General features: G+C 37.4%; 4 protein-coding genes across 5 annotated transcripts in view; 1 reads left to right on the top strand and 3 right to left on the bottom strand.

Moving 5' to 3' along the window:
* The first annotated feature begins 1,025 nt into the window (after window positions 1-1,025).
* Tehao (tehao) overlaps window positions 1,026-19,607 on the top strand; it is a 38,593-nt gene continuing 20,011 nt past the window's right edge. Inside the window, exon 1 of the mRNA XM_064693040.1 lies at window positions 1,026-1,268. The gene's annotated coding sequence lies outside the window, so the exon portion shown is untranslated. The remainder of the gene's footprint in view (window positions 1,269-19,607) is intronic.
* On the bottom strand, window positions 6,143-8,311 carry LOC135435825 (putative inorganic phosphate cotransporter). Its single transcript, XM_064693048.1, has 6 exons — window positions 8,189-8,311; window positions 7,931-8,127; window positions 7,268-7,714; window positions 6,810-7,185; window positions 6,512-6,750; window positions 6,143-6,436 (listed from the first exon to the last, which is right to left on the bottom strand). The coding sequence occupies exons 1-6, from the start codon at window positions 8,241-8,243 to the stop codon at window positions 6,293-6,295; spliced, it is 1,458 nt and encodes a 485-aa protein (XP_064549118.1). The 5' UTR covers window positions 8,244-8,311; the 3' UTR covers window positions 6,143-6,292.
* Window positions 9,502-11,496, bottom strand: LOC135435830 (sialin-like). Of its 2 annotated transcripts, XM_064693055.1 has the most exons (7): window positions 11,365-11,496; window positions 11,122-11,306; window positions 10,623-11,069; window positions 10,426-10,516; window positions 10,141-10,371; window positions 9,804-10,042; window positions 9,502-9,730 (listed from the first exon to the last, which is right to left on the bottom strand). In XM_064693055.1, the coding sequence occupies exons 1-7, from the start codon at window positions 11,417-11,419 to the stop codon at window positions 9,596-9,598; spliced, it is 1,383 nt and encodes a 460-aa protein (XP_064549125.1). In that variant the 5' UTR covers window positions 11,420-11,496; the 3' UTR covers window positions 9,502-9,595. The 2 variants fall into 2 exon arrangements, with proteins under 2 accessions (XP_064549125.1, XP_064549124.1); XM_064693054.1 differs by having other exon boundaries at window positions 10,141-10,516.
* On the bottom strand, window positions 11,877-14,161 carry LOC135435837 (putative inorganic phosphate cotransporter). The gene is made up of 6 exons (XM_064693061.1): window positions 14,004-14,161; window positions 13,767-13,945; window positions 12,984-13,430; window positions 12,521-12,896; window positions 12,230-12,468; window positions 11,877-12,149 (listed from the first exon to the last, which is right to left on the bottom strand). The coding sequence occupies exons 1-6, from the start codon at window positions 14,047-14,049 to the stop codon at window positions 12,012-12,014; spliced, it is 1,425 nt and encodes a 474-aa protein (XP_064549131.1). The 5' UTR covers window positions 14,050-14,161; the 3' UTR covers window positions 11,877-12,011.

The raw sequence follows: 19,607 nt of genomic DNA on the forward strand, positions 1-19,607 counted from the left end.
GCGATGCTCAATAAATTTATTAAATAAGCTAAACTTGTGCTGTACAAATTTCTGAACTCCAGTCCATGGTCAGCGCATGACCGTGAGTATAACTACTTAGCATGAAAAAAAATTAAGAAACACCTTTTTATATCGTTTATTTATTTTTTTATTGTGTGATGATTATTAAAAAAACAGCTATATTTAAAAATAGTTTACTGTAGAAAACAATTAAATCATTTTCATAATTGAGGGCTCTAGAATACTGAAAAACTAATGTTGACATTGCAAAACTTTGACTGTAATAAAGCGTCATTATAGTTAATAACAAAATATATATATGCATATTTTTAAACTTTAAAATTTTTAAATTGATTTGGTTTATAGCGCGTAGCAAAACTTAGAGAGGAGATTCGCACTATAAAAGATTTGAATCCCCAATCAATCTGTCTCAAGCCCAGAGGCTCATTCCCTCGTTGCCCAAATGCCAGCGTAAAAAAATATTTACAAAGCTTATAGATTAATAATATTATTATAACTTTTATTTTCTTTAGGGTTATTCACTATGCACAACAAAATTTAAGTGTGCGGAAATCAAAGCACTGAAACACACATCTATAATATATACGGATACTATATAAGATTTATGTATTAAACCCTTAAACCCTTTATTTGCTATTCAATGGGCGCGCGGGCACGATAACAAATTTCTTAAATTATTGTTGTTATTGCTTGTTGTTGTCTAGCAAATCGCTTGTGATATCGGCTCTTACGCATGCATTTACAATAAATTATACGGAATTGTCGCTTGTGTTTGGAGAAGGTCACACAATTTCGCTGTTTCAATTTAGTTAAATGTCTAACCTAAGTCTTAATATATCAATAGTAATATATTAATTTTTAACATATTTTCGGTTTTTTTTCAGCTACAAAAAAGTCTGCCCTGCAAATATAATTTATATTGTTCAACTCGACTTAATTCACAGTTCACAATTAACTTCGGCGTCTTTTTAAATATTGTGTATAAAAATCTGTGCGTGTTTAGATGACAGATAATCACCCTTTTAAAAAGAATTCCAAAATAGCTAAAAGCAAAATTATAAGAAATAATTTGAAGTGTAGTGAGAGTGTAGTGTAGTGTCCATAAAGTGTGTTAAACCAATTGCTATGACAAATCTGGCCCAATGATAAATATTACAATGCTGTTAAAAGGAAAATGAAAATCGCAATTGAATCCAGTGAAAGCCAGCTTCAAACGGCGGTCAATTCAAACGGAATACACACCTAAGGTGAGAGAATAATCAACTACTTTTCTACAGATTGTTCCAATAAAAATAAGTTAAGATCCTTTAAAAATTGACTCAAATATTTGTTGTTAGTTTTTAAAAAAAAAAGTGCTTCAAAAATATGTCTCTGAGCTCATATTAGATTCCGGTTTGTTATAAGGTGCTAAGTCCATACAGCCAGACCCATCTACCGGTCGTATATATACTATATATATTAAATAAAATTATATAAAATAAAAATGTAGTATATATATAGCAATTAAAAAATATTTTTATTGGAACATTCGCAAATAGCATTTAACAATTTTATATAATCCTATTATATGTAGAAAAACATACATTAGATTAAAATCACGTATGCTCCATTGTTCCGCTAGAACTTGTTGCTCACAGTAGTGGTTAAGAAACCTCTGAAACCTTTTTATTCCTCTAAACTTATTTTTCATATATTTTTATAGCCAACAGTCGGAAATAGAGTTATATTGAAATGTTGATAAAACGTATCTCAATTGAATATATTGTGTTTTTCTTGTTCTGTCAAAGGGAGCTATGTGTAATATGCATCATATTTATGAAGCTGCACAGCTAACATATTTGCCAAATATCAATATTTAATGCCACGCAAATTGTCAAAACGTTGACACAAATACAGCAAAAAAATGTCCAAGGTAAAGCAAACAAAAGTTAACCAACTGAAAACATAGACAGCCAACAGTTCCACCAATTGTGTGTACGTGTGTGCTGTTGTTGTGTTTACTAGCTGCTTGTGCTTGTGCATGTGTGTGTGCGAGTGTGTGTGTGTGTTTGTATTTTCAGCTTGTGTCCTTTGTCAATAGCACACATAATTTTAAACATGTGTGGTAATTGTTTTATAGCACTCACAGGACACACAAATCACAAACACAACAAAACCCAAGCAGATATAAACATTATTTTTAAGATTTCCGAGATTGTTTCAATATAGACACATAGATCGAATTATGTGGACATGTTTAAGATAGCTCCCCGGACAATTTAACTCATTGAAAAATCGTAAATCCGAAACATTAAATGTGCCTTAAATCATAAGGACAGTTAATGTTATGAATAACGTCATTAATTATTTGTCATTTTAATCATTAAATAATAAATGCCTAAATCTATCTATCTAGAGAGGCTATTCACATTTGACATAATAAGAAATATATTTTATAGCCCACTGACTCTCCGTCTGTTCGTCAATCTGCATAGGTTTGTTGAAGTACACATATCTATCATAAAGCTCTTAAAAGAATAATTAAATAAAACCCGAATTTCTGTTTGAAGATCTTTAAGTATCAAAATATTCAAATGAAAGCCTCCAAATGCCAGCTTCGCTCTTCAGACGATATCTAATCCAACCCAAACTCACTAATTAAATTTTTGTTTTGTTTTATTGCTCCTAATATCTGCGAAAATCAGCTTCGGACTACTATATCATATAGTTACAGCAGCAACTATATGTCCTAAATTGAATGTATTTTTTTTAAATATTTGTTCATGCTATTCAAACAAAAACATAGATTAAATGCGTTTGTATGCTTTTAATATGAGACTAAATCACGTTAACATTATATAAATTATATAACCCACACATAGGAACAATCAGTCAAGGATGGGTAGTCTAAGCAAGGTCTATTTTTTCTTTGACAAATCTAAACAAAATACATAAATGTGAATCATTTTGATCACAATAGAAAAAATATATATCAGCTTGGGCCTAAAAAATTATTTGTTAATTTTTGTACAAAAATCGTAAACTATAATATTTTAACAGGTGCACAAAATGAAAACGGCAAGAATCGGGGAAACCAATTGCATACAAACTTTAAAAGTGGTTTTATAGGTATTTTCATACCCTGAACCCATTGAAAATGGGTAAAAGGGGTATAATGTATTTGTGCAAATGTATGTAACAGGCAAAAGGAAGCATCTCCGAAAAATAAGTACAAAGTATATACATTCTTGATCAGCATCAATAGCCGAGTCGATATAGCCATGTCCGTCTGTCTGTCCGTCCGTCCGTCCGTCCGTCCGTCCGTCCGTCCGTCACTCCGTCAGACCGTATGTATGAACATACGGTCTGTAGGTCTTCCTAGTCCCCGCGCAGATCGAGTTTGTTTCCGATATTCGATAACTTGCCCCGTTTCCAAGTAATCGATAAAAATCTATATCGAAATCCTGTTTTTTGCGCAATTTTGGAAAATAATAAAGGCTAGAGTCGCCAAACTTGGAATTTGCGCAGCAACTATGCTGCTAACACGTGCGCACAGAACCTTTGTGTTTCTTAACCGATCTTTATGAAATTTTCGACAGTACATCTTATAGTAGAATAGAATATAGAATATTTCTGTATTATCAAAAAGTCAATTGCATATAAATTGTGGCTTAAATTGATGGGCAATACAAGTTGGATAATTAACTTGACTTGTAGCTTTGTGGTGGTAGCGGGGACGCGGCGATAGGTATAAAACGAAAGATACTTGATATATATATACTACATGTCAAGTTTGGTGACTCTAGCTCATATTATTTGCCGAAACTGCTCAAAAACAGGATTTCGATATCGATTTTTATCGATTACTTCGAAGCGGGACAAGTTATCGATTATCGAAAACAAAACCGATCGAGCTTGTAGGAGGACCTACAGCTGAAATTTCAAGTCTCTAGCCCTTGTAGGTTCTGAGGTCCTTGCATTGATACGTACGGACGGACGGACAGAAAGACGGACATGGCTAGATCGACTCGGCTTTTGATGCTGATCAAGAATATATGTACTTTATGGGGTCGGAGATGCTTCCTTCTGCCTGTCACATACATTTGCACAAATACATTATACCCCTTTTACCCATTTTCAATGGGTTCAGGGTATAAAAATAAATAAATTGGCAAGTCTGCATTTTTAATGATGCTAACGGCATGTCACTCTATTTCGCTGTCAGCTTGAGTGGCCTTTAATGCCAACCTGGCGCTGACAGGGCTCGATTGGCATTTTCTAAGTCAAGCGGCAGATAGTTTGTGTGTACTTACAATAATTTAAATTTCGTTGAAATTGTCTTTAACCAGCCGCCTATAACATTTGCATATATAGAGCAATCACATTTGCGTGTGGTCGGAGATTCCTTCACATTCATAACAACGTACTAAAAAATATAAATTATGTGTCAAGTGCACTATGCTTAATTTTTTCCTCGGAATAATTTGGATCGTACGACTGGACCGTACGTCGGCCGTGCCCCAGATCTAAAATATAATTGCAGATAATTTGTGTGTATTCACAATTATTTGTTGAATATATAGAGCAATTATATTTGCGTATGATCGAAGATATTTTCAATTGCCGTGCCCCAGATCCAAAATGCGAGGGCAGATAATACCAACAAAATAAAACCCAACCAGAAAACCCCACGGCATTCATTCAAAGATGCCTATAGTGGGAGAAAAACCATTAGTTGAGAAATTAAGTTATATTTAGTAGAATATATATATTTTGTAGAAGTTTCTTTAATTAAAAACAACTCTTCTTCTTCGTTTTGAGCCCTGTCCTACTTACGTTAGGTGTCATAAATCCGGTAATGGGAGGTGACAACAAGCCTGATATAGCACCGAATCCATTAGTAAGGGTCATAAGTCGACCCGAAAAACAATTATTGGCCAGCAAAATACGAACCCATGGTAAACATTGAAAGGGTTAAAAACACCACAACCAAGGTCTTATTGCATCTAGCATATGAGGCTATAACCATTAACAGAACGGCGGCTACGCAGCATTTTTTTCCAGGGTATAGGCAACTTAATAGGTTTTTTTAGTAACTATTTAGAACCTCTTACTTGTTTGTACATTTTTTATACCCTAAACCCATTGAAATAGGTAAAAGGGGTATTATGTATTTGTGCAAATGTATGTAACAGGCAGCAGGAAGCATCTCCGACCCTATAACGTATATATATTCTTGATCAGCATCAATATCCGATTCGATCTAGCCATGTCCGTCTGTCTGTCCGTCCGTCCGTCCGTCCGTCCGTCCGTATGTATGAACGCAAGGATCTCAGAACTTATAAGAGCTAGAGACTTGAAATTTTAGCTGTAGGTCTTTCTAGTGCCCGCGCAGACTGTTTCCGATATTCGATAGCTAGGACGTTTCCAAGAAGTCGATAAAAATCGATATCGATATCCTGTTTTTTGAGCAATTTTGGTAAACAATATATCTTTTATTTAATACCTATCGCACCTCCCCGCTACCACCGGAAAGCTATTAATCAAGTTAATAATCCAACTTGTGTTGCCCACCTATTTAAGCCATAATTTATATGCAATTGACCTTTTTGAGAATACACAAATATTCTATATTCTATTCTACAATAAGATGTACTGTCGAAAAATTCATTAAGATCGGTTAAGAAACACAAAAGTGATGTGCATACGTGTTAGCAGCAGCTAGCGCAAATTCCATTTGGGGTTGGAAAAAAAGAGGGTTCAGGGTATCCCCTAGTCGGGAGCTCCCGACTAGAACCTCTTACTTGTTTATAATTAATCACAAATTAAAAATTTGGGTGCATTGTGGTTGATGTTCTTCTATATATATATATACATATATATATATATATATATATATATATATATATATATATATTTATTTATATATATACCAATATGCACCCAAATGTTAAATATGTGTGTGCAAAAAAAATCTACCTAATTATAAATGGGTATGGAATATCTAATTAGGAAGTCTGCATTTTTAACAATGCTAATGGAATGTCAAGCCCATTTCTCTATCTGTCCACTTGAGTGGGCTCTAAGGCCAATCTGGCGCTGACAGGACTCGATTGGTATTGACGACATCAAGCGGCAGATATTTCGTATGTATACCCATTAATTTCTTATTTCACTGATGCACATAGGATTTAAATATACATCCCTAATATATGCGTATTGCTGATATTCTTCACGACCATAATATTATAAAGATACGATTGACGTACCAAGTGTTCTTCGCCAATAATATTCACTTTTCTTGGTTCTTTTCCGCGGAGTAATTTGGATCGTATGACTGTACCTCGGCCGTACCCCAGATCCAAAATATGATGGCAGATAATAGCAGTATAGCAAAAGCCAACCAGAATACCCCACGCCATTCATTCAAGGTTGCCTGTAATGGCAGTTTAATAACGTTAGTTGGGATACATATGTATCTGAAAAAGCATATTTATAATGTCCCACTTACGTTAGGTGTCATAACACCGACAATGGGAGGTGACAACAGGCCGGCTATAGCACCGAGTCCATTAGTGAGGGCCATAATGGTTCCCGAATAACTGGGTGACATGTCCATAGGCGTCAGCTTCTGGCCAGCATAGTACGGACCCATGGTAAACAACGATAGGGTAAAACATACCACAACCAATATCTTATTGCATCCAGCATACGAGGCTATAACCATAAACGCTCCAGGAAAAAAGGCAGCTGCATGTAAAAAATCGAAAATTATCTCGATTGGCTGATACCCTCTACATTTTGCTCACCAATAAGCGTAAACAATTTGCGTTCTATATTTCTGGACATTTTTTCTGTACGAATTAGCCAATCGGCCAGACATCCACAAATGAGGGTGCTGCACCACATAGCAATAAAAGGGAAAGAGGTCATGATGCCGTTGGAGCGTATGGAAAACTGAAGTACATCGGCCATGTACTTGGGCAGGCAGGATATCATCACAAAGTATCCCCAGTCATGACCCATCTGACTGATGATCACAGCGAACAAAGCCTTGCTAAGCAGCAATTTTTTCCAGGGTATAGGCAGCTTACCCGACTTTTCTGGTATCTTTTCGTATAGATAAGCCATCTCCTTAGGTTTGATGCATGGATGTGTTTTGGGTGCACTGGTGCACAGGAATATCTGTCAAGGTAAGAGGATGAAGTACCAGAAAGAAGGAACACTACCTGGTCATTAAGGTATAAAATAAGCGATAAACACTTACAAAGAATATAAACCAGATCACAGCTAGAATGCCAAAAACGTAGAGTGTTATCGGCCAATGATAGTAGTGAAGCATAAGCCCAGAACATAAGTTGCTAATGACGGTACCTGCAGTCACCCCGCTGTAACAGAATGTGCCCAATGAGCCGCGCTCCTTGGCGGGTACCCAATATGAGAGGAGTGTGGTCAGAGCCGGGAAAACGGGTCCTTGTGCGGCGCCCATTATAATACGGATTGCCATCAATCCCCATTCGGCGCCATATTCAAGAGCAAGCGGGGACAAAGCAGTGCTCACGCCGGATATCAATGTGCAGATGGCCAAGATCCATTTTGCGCCAAACTTGTCCGCCAATATGCCTCCGGGCAGATGGGTGAGTAGGTAGCCGATGTAGAAGCTGCCCAGAACTAAGCCCTGTAGCTGCTCGGACCATTCGTAAGTGCCTTCGTTCTGTTTGTGATAAATAATTACAAATGAAATGAATTAAGAGACCATTAGGTGGTCTGTCTTCACATAATCAGGTAAACTGTGTGCAGTGTACGTGGGGCAACGGTTTGTTGGCAAGTGCGAAGATGGTGTTGGGAGAATTCAAAATGCTTATGTTCAATTTTTTATAGTTTGATGTTGCTAATGCTATTTTAGAAAACAGGCCCTGTATACACACACATTGTATCCTTTGTCGTTCTTCGGCTCCTCCTCCTTGGGGCACACCACCTCCCCTATTATACCATCCGCATCCGTTCGATTTATGGGTACTACCAGCTTGGTGATAACATGGGAAAGCGAGACGCGATTCGTATAGGCACAGATTAACGAAAAGAAACCCATTAAGGTGATGACGATGCGCAGTGGCAGTAGGCAGCCTGGCAATGTAGGCGTGATTAGGATCTGGTAAATTTTTTAAAAGAATCAATTTTCGCGTACCATGACTACAGGTGCGTCCCCAACCGGGTCTATGATCCTCATCCTCATTTTCCATTTAGTGTTAGAAATTGGAAGCTGGGTTACTATATGTGTATTCTTATTTTATTTAAAAAGTGATACTTATAGACAAGTTAGACAAATTTATTTTTTTTAACCAAGAATTTCGAGATGCTCAGGACTGGAATGCATTTAAATATATGCGTCCTTTCCCCCGATTATATTAATGGATTGACGGGGCCATCTTTAAACCTATTAACTATTCACTATTAAAACGAAAAGGAAGGGCTATCTTCGGCACGCCGAAGATTTAATGCCCTTGCAGACCAAACCTTTTCATAATGCTCATAGTATCTAAGAAGCACAGGGAAAATAGTTAATACCGAGTATGGTTAAAATATCTTAAAGAACAAAAAAGTTTTCCATACAACAACTTAGTTTCGACCGATCGTTCCTATGGCAGCTATATGATATAGTAGTCCGATCTTAATAGGATTTTGCATATATATGAGGAGCATAGTCAAACAAATAAATGCCGAGTTTCAACAAGATATCTTTATAAACAAATTTTTTTTTCATACAAGAACCTGCTTTTCTTTGATACTTTATGGGGTCGGAGATGTCTTACACATTAGATGCGTTACACATTTCACGACAAAATTATAATACCCTCTGTATGGGTATAATTAATTAAATTGATTAAATTAAATTAAATTTTGTTCTGTTGATGCATCGGATATTTTTATAACACATCTGTTGATTATGTTCTATGTTTCTTCATGAATGTTTAATGAGTCAAAAATAATCTAAATTTTGTTCTTTTTATAGTTCTCAATTTGTTCGCAAATGAAATTGCAATAAATATTGTTTTCAACATGTATATACGTACATACTCCTTATTAAAGACTTATGACAATTTCATACTACTCATCTTTTTAAAATTCTTAAATACTGGAATATATAGATCTTGATTAACGAATAAAAAACAATATATCTAGACGAGTTGTTCCACCCTTAAGTGAGGTCACTATGACAGCTAATCTACAGGAAACACATATATGTGATAGCTTCAATTGCCAACATTGAGATCAATTTCAGTCGAAGCTTTCAGGGCTGACCCCGAACTTATCCATTAAACGAATGGCGTTAAGAGACGTCGTTCAAGGCATGTTAATTGAGTAATTTTGACCAGCCCACCTGGTCTGGCCACGCTCACCTTTTGCACACACACGCAAGCACACCTACCTTATATCGATTTGCCAGGTGGCTCGTGACACCCTTGAAATCATTAAAAAAAAAAGGATATGGTAAATCGATTTCAATTTCAACTCATTTTAATTATAAGAGGGTACAGGTATTTTAAGTGCGCGCACATTACGATATAATTGTGTTCAATGCAGCACTAGTTATTTAGGCATGTTTCGCAGAAGAACTTGGATCGTACGACTGCACTTCAGTCGTGCCCCAGATACAAAAAACGACGGCAGATAATACTAATATGACCAGACCCAACCAGAATACCCAACGCCATTCATATATTGTTGCCTGCAATGGAAGAGTAAAAGAGGATTCTATACTTATGCATCATAAAAATAATCTTCAACTCCATCCCACTTACGTTAGAAGTCATGACACCGATAATAGGAGGTGAAATCAAGCCGGCTACAGCACCGATGCCATTAGTGATGGCCATAATAGTGCCCGAATAACTAGGTGACATGTCCATTGGCGTTAGTTTTTGGCCAGCATAGTACGGACCCATGGTGAACAGCGCAAGGGTAACAAATAACACAGCTAGGGTCTTATTGCATTCGGCATACGAGGCTGCCACCATAAACGATCCCGGAAGAAGGGCACCTAAGTTAAAAAAAAATAAAAGGTTCTAAACGAAATTTCTCAACTAGGTTATGCCCTATATATTAACCGTATACAGGTTCTAACCAGACTGTACTCACCAATTAATGTAAAAAATTTTCGTTCTAAATTTTTGGACATTCTTCCTGTACGAATTAGCCAATCGGCCAGGAATCCAGAAACGAGCGAGCTGCCCCACATTGCGATAAAGGGGTAGGAGGACACGATGCCGGTGCTGCGTATGGAAAGTCGAAGTACTTCGGCCATGTATTTGGGTAGGCAGTAGACCATAGCATAGAAGGCACAGTTGTGCCCTACCTGACTGATGATCGCTGCGAACAAAGCCTTGCTAAGCAGCATTTGTCTCCAAGGTATCGGCATTTTACCTGACTTTTTTGGTATCTGTTTGGCCAGAAAAGCAATTTCCATAGGGCTGATGCATGGATGTTCATCGGGTGTGCTGGTGATTAGTAAGATCTGCAATGGTTACAGATTAAGGGACAATTATCTATCAGCGAACCGAAAATGATTTACGAGACGGGCGATTGCTGACATAATGGCTTTATAATAAAATAAAACTTACGAAGAATATAAACCATAATCCTGTTATAAACCCAAAAGTAATGAGCGTTACCGTCCAGTGGAAGTGGTGGAGCATTTGTCCGGAGCAAATATTGCTTATAAAGATACCGACGGTAACCCCGCTGTAGCAGAAGGTTCCCAACGAGCAGCGCTCCTCGGCGGGTACCCAATAGGAGAGGAGTGTGGTAAGGGACGGGAAAAGGGGTCCTTGGGCGACACCCATTAAAATACGGATGGCTATCAAGCCCCATACGTCTCCATAGTAAATAGCAACGGAAGTAAAAGCAGTGCACAAGCCGGAGATTAAAATGCTGATGCCCAAGATCCACTTGGCGCCGAATTTGTCCGCCAATATGCCACCGGGCAGATGAGTGATTAGGTAGCCGATGTAGAAGCTGCCTAGAACTATGCCCTGTAGCTGCGCAGACCATTTATAGGTGTCTGGAGTCTGTTTTCAGGGGAAAGGATTTATTAAATAACTGGAACTTTTGCCCACTCACATTGTATCCTGAGCCTTCATCGGACACCTCCTCCGGCGGACAAGCCCCACTACTTTGGTGCGTTCGATTTATGGGTACAACCAGCTTGCTGATAACAAGTGGAATTGATACACGATTCGTATAGGCAACGATTAGCGCAAAAAATCCCATCAATGTGATGACAACGCGTTGTGGCAGTATGCAGCCTGGCGGTGTGATTGTGGTTGGAATATGCTAAATTATCGAGGTCAATTTTTAACCCACCAAGACTACAATTGCGAGCCCAGACAGGTCTATTCTCTTCATCCTCTGTTTCCATTTGGTGGATGAAATTGAAAGCACATTTTTTTTTGTTTTTTTTTTTTTGAGTTGTGTGTTTTGAGTGTGCAGTGAATATTTAATATTATTAAACCTGCTTTATTTAAAATGGGATACATTTAGACAAGTTAGACAAATTTATTTTTCTAACCGAAAGTGATCAGTAAGGATACGCTCGGGCCTGAAGTGGACTTCTTAATAATCGTGTTTATAATTATAGTCCTTAATCTTGCCTTTGCTTGGATTGAGTATTGAGGGCGATTTGTATAACATACCATGATATTGTGAAATTCGAAATCATTTAATCAACTCGAAAAATATATTTAACAATTTCAAATCTATAGTATCTTGGGTTTCCAATATCGATGCGAACGTATGTTCGAACTAATAGACGAACAATGCATTTTAAGAAGAGTATAGTTATTTAATATAAATTTTAAAATAAAGACGATGGACAGTTGATTTAAAGACTCAAGCTCTTTTTTATTTTATTCTTATAATTTTAAAAACTAATTTACGCATTAGTAATGCCAAGTCAAATGTAAATGCCGAAAAATTATATGATTTTAATATAGACGATGTAGCACAGGTGCCTATCCCTCCTTTTTTTCTCCGGCCCTTGGATCGTAGGGCTGCACTTCAGCCGAGCCCCAGATCCAAAATATGATGGCAGAAACAACCAAAATAACAAGCCCCAACCAGAATACCCAACGCCATTCATTCATTGTAGCCTGCAATTGGAGAGTAATAGAGAATTTTATAAAAAAAAAAAACGAATCTGATAAGTCAGCTTTAATCCTATCCAACTTACGTTAGGTGTCATAACACCAACAATATATGGTGAAAACAGGCCAGCAAATGAGCCAAGCCCATTAGAGATGGCCATAATAGTGCCCGAAAAACTAGGTGACATGTCCATAGGCGTCAGCTTCTGGCCAGCATAGTACGGACCCATGGTGAACAGCGATAGGGTAAAAAACACCACAACCAAGGTCTTATTGCATCCGGCATACGAGGCTATGACCATGAACAGTCCCGGAACAAGGGCGCCTAAGTAAACAAAATTTAAAATATTTTTAAAAAAAAATTGAGCTGTACCTACCAATCAACGTAAACAGCTTTCTTTCAAGATTTATTGAGATTTTGCCTGATCTTATTAGCCAATCGGCCAGAAAGCCACACAAAAGTGAGCTAATCCACATCGCAAGAAAGGGTAAGGAGGTCATGATGCCGTTGGAGCGTATGGAAAACCGAAGTACATCGGCCATGTACTTGGGTAGGCAGGATATCATCACATAGTATCCCCAGTCATGACCTATTTGGCTGATGATCACAGCGAGCATGGCCTTGCTAAGCATCATTTCTTTCCAGGGTATTGGCAACTTATCAGCTTTCTTTGGTATAAGATCCTCCAGGTAACTCATCTCCTTAGGTTTGATGCATGGATGTCCGGAGGGGGAACTAGTGCATAGCAATATCTGTCGAGGTGAACGCATGAGGGCAAGAATTCAACTAACAACTACGCTAACCTGCCAGATATGTAAAAAAACAAATGAAACACTTACAAAGAAAAGAAACCAGAGAATAGTTATGCCGCCAAAAACATAGAGAGCCACCGACCAATGAAAGCTGTAAAGCATTAATCCAGAGCAAATGTTGCTAATCACAGTACCGGCGGTAACTCCGCTGTAACAGAAGGTTCCCAATGTGGCCCGCTCTTTGGCGGGTACCCAATGCGAAAGGAGCGTAGTAAGAGCAGGGAAAATGGGTCCTTGTGCGGCGCCCATTATAATACGGATTGCCATCAATCCCCATTCGTGGCCATATTGAATAGCAATCGGGGAAAAAGCAGTGCTCAGAGCGGAGACTAGTAAGCTGATGCCCAAGACCCACTTTGCTCCAAGCTCGTCCGCCAATATGCCTCCGGGCAGATGAGTGATGAGGTAGCCGATGTAGAAGCTACCCAGAACTAATCCCTGTACCTGCTCAGACCATTCGTAAGTGCCTACGTTCTGTTTGTGATAAATAATTACAAATGAAATTAATTAAGAGACCATTAGAAGGTCTGTCTTCTCATAATCAGGTAAACTGTGTGCAGTGTACGTGGGGCAACGGTTTGTTGGCAAGTGCGAAGATGGTGTTGGGAGAATTCAAAATGCTTATGTTCAATTTTTTATAGTTTGATGTTGCTAATGATATTTTATCCACATTGTAAATATTTACAATGAATATGAGAAAACAGACCCTGTATACACACACATTGTATCCTTTGTCTGTTTTCGGGGGAAAGGATTCAGATGAAGCCCTTAAATAATAGTAAATATTAAATATAATTTGTGCTCACTCACTTGTGTGGTTTGCTTGGACACCTCCTCCGGCGGACACACGCCGGAATTTGTTTCCGTTCGATTTTTGGGTACAACCAGCTTTGTGATAACATGCGACATTGATACACGATTCGTATAAGCGCAGATTAGCGCCAAGAAACCCATTATGGTAACGACAATGCGCAGAGGGAGTAGACAACCTAAATCGGTGTGGTAGGCAATAGTCGTGGCTGCATAACCGAATCATTTAAAAACTACCTTTGCCGCATTTCTGTCCCCATGCGGGTCTTTTATCCGCCTCCATAATTTGATGTTAAATATAACTGCAGCTTTTTGCGCAATTGAAAATTTTTTTTTTTGCTTTTAACAGAAAATTGTAAACATGCTTGCTGGCAGATAGAAAATAAAGTTATGAAGATTGTAACAAAATATGTCAAATTGGATTATGAACTAATCTGATGGGTGGTTCGATGGGTGGCTCGATGCTTAAAAAATGTCTTCCCCATAAGGTACGGGGATTGTTTGAAAAGGTCGACTGCGCAAAATATAAGATATAGAGACCTAAAATTTTGAAAGTAGGTCCTCCAAGGCTGTTTAAATACCTCAGGGTATCTCCTAGTAATGAACATATAAAACAGAAACATTATTATAAATTATTATAAAACAAATAATGTCACAGTTTGCGAATTTAAATATAATGCAGTTCTGAAAGTATAAGTATCAATCACAAACAGAATTGCGACGGTTTCCTTACGTTTTCAAATCAAGGCATATATAAAATATTCCGTAACATTATTTACCAAAATATAATTTGCTTGATCACAAATTTACCTTCTTGAGTCATGATGGATTTGTATACCCTGAACCCATTAAAAATGGGTAAAAGGGGTATAATGTATTTGTCCAAATGTATGTAACAGGCAAAAGGACCCCATAAAGTATATATATTCTTGGTCAGCATCAATAGCCGAGTCGATTTAGCCCTGTCTGTCTGTCTGTCTGTCCGTCCGTCTGTCCGTCTGTCAATATGTATGAACGCAAGGATCTCAGAACCTATAAGAGCTAGAGAAAATGAGCTTGAAATTTTAGCTGTAGGTCTTCCTAGTGCCCGCGCATATCGAGTTTGTTTCCAAGAATTCGATTAAAATCGATATCGAAATCGTGTTTTTTGAGCAATTTTGGTAAATAATAAGAGCTAGAGTCACGAAACCTGACATGTAGCTTCGAGATTAGTATATATAAATCAAGTATCTTTCATTTTATAACTATCACCACCTCCCCGCTACTACCTCATAGATATAAATCAAATAAATATACTGCCCACCAATATAAGACACAATTTTAAGGCGATTGTCATTTTAATAATACACGAATATTCTATGAGTAGAGGCGGCAGAAAACAATATGGTCTGTTGCGAGTTCGAACAATTTTTTTTTTTTTTTTTTATTTATATTACTATGCGCCACGGGCAAGGCCGGGCTATACCCGCTAGTTTTATTATATTTGTCAAACAACATTTTATTAATTTGAATTTTTCAATGCTTTGTTAAATTAAATTGCTGAGTAAAGCTGATTGAGTTGATATATAAACGGGGGTATAAACGTGTGATTGATTTCACTGCCTTCTTTCCATTTTTCGCACTTCTTAGAGCTTCAAACTTTCCATCTGAAATGCTGGCATTTAATTAAAATTGCCGCTTATGTTGGAAAATGTGACTTAGGGTTTCCCGGGCAAAATATTCGTAGCTGACGCTTGTCTTCATAAATCAGCCGAGTGGAATGCTTACATAATTTGCTGGGCTCGTCACATAAGCTGCTGCTAAAAGCAAATTGCTGTTAAAGTAAATACGAAATCGTATTTCATGTCATACACGACAGCCGTATGGCACATACGACACATATGCAAATCTGAATCAAATTAGGAATCACAAAGTGGGGGATTTTAGCTTTCCTTTTCAGGTTTGTTACGTTTCTTAAATTAGCTAAAATTTCTGTTTCCACTTAGGAAATTAAGAATCTTTAAGTAAATAATTTTTCTTTTCAGTTTTCCTAAAGTCCTCAATTGTCATTAAACATTCATCTATCCTTTTCACCTAACTCAAGGGACGAGTTTCCTGAGTAACTTTATATATGTTATTTAATTGGCCTACATGTTTATACCCTGAATCCATTGAAAATGGGTAAAAAGAGTATAATATATTTGGCAAATGAATGCAACAGGCAGAAGGAAGTATCTCCGTATCACCTAAAGTATATATATTCTTAATCAGCATCAATAGCCGAGTCGATCTAGCTATGTCCGTCTATCTGTCCGACCGTCCGTCAGTATGTATGAATGCAAGGATCTCAAAAACCATAAGAGCTAGAGACTTTAAATTTTGAACGTAGTTCCGCAGTAAGATAAAAATCAATATAGAAATCCTGTTTTTTGAGCAATTCTCGTAAGTTATAACAGCTAGAGCCACCAAATTTCACATATAGCTTATTCATTTCATTTTATAGCTATCGCCTCCCCCGCCTACACACTATAGCTTTAAATCAAATAAATAAACCAATTGGAATTACCCACCAATTTAAGCCACAATTTCAATGCGATTGACTTTTTGAGCATATACGAATATTCGGTTAAGAAACACAAAAGTTATTAAGCAAAAGGTGTTCTTATATTGACACCTGTATGCGGCAGCTAGCGTAAATTGCAAGAACTTATGTATACACTAATACACACACATTCATTCGCGTTTTCTTTGAATTCTATCAACAGTATTGCAATCACGATTGTATTGTTTTCTGTTGCGGTGAGCTTAATACGTTTTTTCAGTGAAAAGTGAATTGTCGGAATGGCTGTCGAGTAGAGGCGATGAGAATTTTTTTTTTTCAATTTATTTTTATTACTGCTTAAGCAAACGAGTTCGTATCGCGAGCTGCATTTTGTGTTGGTATAAGATGTTTGAGTTGAAAATTAAAAAATAAATGTCTACAGTGTCTTTAAGTTCTGTTTCATGCTGAATTAATAATATAAATGCCAGAATATACAAAAATACCTTGCCTTTTATGGTATTCAGAGATTAAAAAATAACGACAGCAACCCTATACAAAATATGACAATAATATTTACACGTATAGATAAAATAACCTATTCAAATAATATAAAAAAATTTAATTAGATTCAAATTAATTAACTTTTTTTTACGGAAAACCAGAAAACCAACCTATAATCTTTCTTTGCTGGCTTGCCGTTAATCGTCGGCACGCTGTCTGAACACGTGCCAGCTTTAGTTCTAGTTTCGGTTTGGGTTCTAAATACAGGCAAACTGTCAGCTTGAGGTTGTAGCGCCTCGCACCGGAAACGGAAGTGTGCAGATCGAGAAATGTGGCAACTGAAAGTCGCCAAGAGCTCGCAGTAGAAGTTGCCCAAGTAGAGTTGGCAACGCGCAGAGGGCCACTTAAATACCTGCGAAATTTTTGCGCTCTTCCGCCGGAAATTGCTGCACATGCTGCAAAAAGAAAGACTCAAACAAAGGAGATTGGGCAGGGCGGCGGGTGTAAGTGAGCTTGTATTAAATCTTCTGGAATGCATAGTCGGACAAGGAAATGCTAAAGGAAATTCATTTTCTTTTGAGACGCACTCGGTAAAAAAAAACTGGCAAGTTGAAAAGAAAAATGGCAACAACTACAGTAAGCGAGGCCTTTGAGCTCGTGCAGCAAAATGTTGCACAAGTGCTCGGCACTCGTTGTGCAGCGCAAACAGTAAGCAAAACAGCAGCAACGATAACAACAAGTTAGCGTACTTGAGTCAAGCGTGCCCGACCACGAGATACTATGTACTCAACTCAGTTAAGTAATTGAAGATGATGTGTAAATATGAGTTTATCAAGAGATAAAGAGAAATATTCTTATTCTGAATATATTTACTACATACAAAACTTGGTGTCTCTGGGTTTTACATAATATATCATTTTAAAGCTAAACTTAAAACGATAATTAAAAACAGTCTTCATTTGAGTATACTTATTCAAGAACCTGCATGTCACACTTTGTATCTCATAAAGTCGGATAAGACTACTCAAAACAAATCGGTAATGCAATTTTAAGTAAATTGATGAACTTATGGGACAGATAATATCTAGCTTATAACCTATAGCTTATATAATATATGAGAAATTTTTAAGGGCAAGCTTAGATATCGATATTTATTGTTCTTTGTATAATGGCTAACTTGATATGATCGTCTTAGCTCGTTCTAGCCATAACAAAACATTTATACCCTTCTTTACCTATAGGTAGTGGGTATAAGATAAAAAAAGCGAGGCAAGCTCGTTAAAATTACAAATAGAAGGCAAGTGGCAGAAAAGTGCGCTGAAGGACACGTCTGGGGTCTTAGATCCGCCTATGAGGGGGTGCTGCACGTGTGTGTGTGTGGCCAGAGGGTTTGGGTGGGTGGATGGGGCCCTGCCATCTGTCAGGCATCGCCATTGTATGGCCATCGAGTCATGCAACTGCAAAATGAAACTGCAACTGCGACTGTTACGCGGCTGCATTTGAACTTATCACGACATCAAAACCTGCGCCAGCCTCAAATACCAAATGTAATGCTTACTCTACCCGCATTGAGTGGTGGGCGTGGCATGCGTGTTTGCCCGCGCATTAGCTAAAAAGTTTTTGTTTTGGTTTTTTATTCGGTTGCTGCCGCTGTTGCATATGCTTTTGGTTTTAACAGACTTGGTGGGTCTGCAAAAATCAATATTAATATATACCTTTTATTGGAACTCATTTATAGATCTCTAATGGAAAATTAAGTTAGTAATTTAGATTGGACTACGATATCTTATGGTTGCCATGAGAAGCATCGGATACTGATTTGTCAAATTTTATGATTTTTTAATAATTCGAATATAACCGTTCTTGATTTCACTTAAAGCCCTTTGGAATGCCTAGGCATTTATAGCAAAAGCTTTGTAGATGAGCTTAACGTTATTATCATCTTTTAATAGACATTTTAGCAGTTTTTATATATATTAAAATTGTTGCAAATTATTATCGTATAATTTTCGAATGACGAGAATGATTGTTTTGTGTAGAGTCAAACTTGTGCGTTAAACATTTTCTAGATTTCTCTTAAAATGTAATAAACTGTTATAGAATCGTTCTCTTGTTAAGCATCGGATGTCGGCTGATTGTCCTCGCAACGCTCACCTGTAGAGCCAGGGGCACATTCACAGCTATAGATGGGCTTTTGGGCAATGTTGAGCATAAAGCATTTTCCATTATTCCGGCAGAAGGAATTGGCCAAGTTTTCGGGGCATTCACCAGATCTTAAAATATGTAGGAACAAATTGTTATAGGTTATATCGGTATAAACATAGCTGAGCGATGTCCATAATAAAACCAGCTGCAGGCTGTTGATCAGCATGTTGTTGTTCAAGGCAAATGCTGAAATTTGCTTTCGTCTTCAGATCTAACAGGCCATATCAAAATTAAAACGGGACGCCGGAACAAAAAAGTGTGTCTAAAAAAATTAGATACGTTTGCACAGTGGGCAAAGTTTCTTGTTCCCTCTTCATTCTCTCTCTCTCTCTCTCTCTTTCTCTCTCTCTCTCTCTCTCTCTCTCAATTCCTGTCTCTCTCCCTGTCTCTCTCCCTCTCTATCTCTATCTCTTCTCTTTTCTCTTCTTTGTAAGGAGTGAATTCTATGGAATGCAACCATCTGAATTTTATTTTCTTATAAGTTTATTTTAATGATCATTCAAAGAATACAATTATTTTAAGATTTTGATCATTATTGACATTTGCTGTAATTGCCAAAATTTAAAAATCATCTTTTAATCAGAAAGCACAGTAAGTATGGCTGCTTGAATTGA

This window comes from Drosophila montana, unplaced genomic scaffold, assembly GCF_035044405.1.
Source record: "Drosophila montana isolate Dmon_TW-CO22-7 unplaced genomic scaffold, ASM3504440v1 contig_3729_1, whole genome shotgun sequence".
NCBI classification, from domain to species: Eukaryota; Metazoa; Arthropoda; class Insecta; order Diptera; family Drosophilidae; genus Drosophila; species Drosophila montana.

Bases quoted from the DNA above. Each gene is read 5' to 3' on its own strand.
- LOC135435825 (XM_064693048.1), bottom strand. From the start codon at position 8,243: ATGGAAAATGAGGATGAGGATCATAGACCCGGTTGGGGACGCACCTGT. The intron at 8,128-8,188 runs GTACGCGAAAAT...CTACATTGCCAG, and splicing joins GGGACGCACCTGTAGTCATG to GCTGCCTACTGCCACTGCGC. The intron at 6,437-6,511 runs GTAAGTGGGACA...CTGCCATTACAG, and splicing joins TCGGTGTTATGACACCTAAC to GCAACCTTGAATGAATGGCG.
- LOC135435830 (XM_064693054.1), bottom strand. From the start codon at position 11,419: ATGGAAACAGAGGATGAAGAGAATAGACCTGTCTGGGCTCGCAATTGT. The intron at 11,070-11,121 runs GTGAGTGGGCAA...CCCTGAAAACAG, and splicing joins ATGAAGGCTCAGGATACAAT to ACTCCAGACACCTATAAATG. The intron at 10,043-10,140 runs GTGAGTACAGTC...TTTTTAACTTAG, and splicing joins AAAATTTTTTACATTAATTG to GTGCCCTTCTTCCGGGATCG.
- LOC135435837 (XM_064693061.1), bottom strand. From the start codon at position 14,049: ATGGAGGCGGATAAAAGACCCGCATGGGGACAGAAATGCGGCAAAG. The intron at 13,946-14,003 runs GTAGTTTTTAAA...ACACCGATTTAG, and splicing joins GGGACAGAAATGCGGCAAAG to GTTGTCTACTCCCTCTGCGC. The intron at 12,469-12,520 runs GTAGGTACAGCT...TTGTTTACTTAG, and splicing joins AAAGCTGTTTACGTTGATTG to GCGCCCTTGTTCCGGGACTG.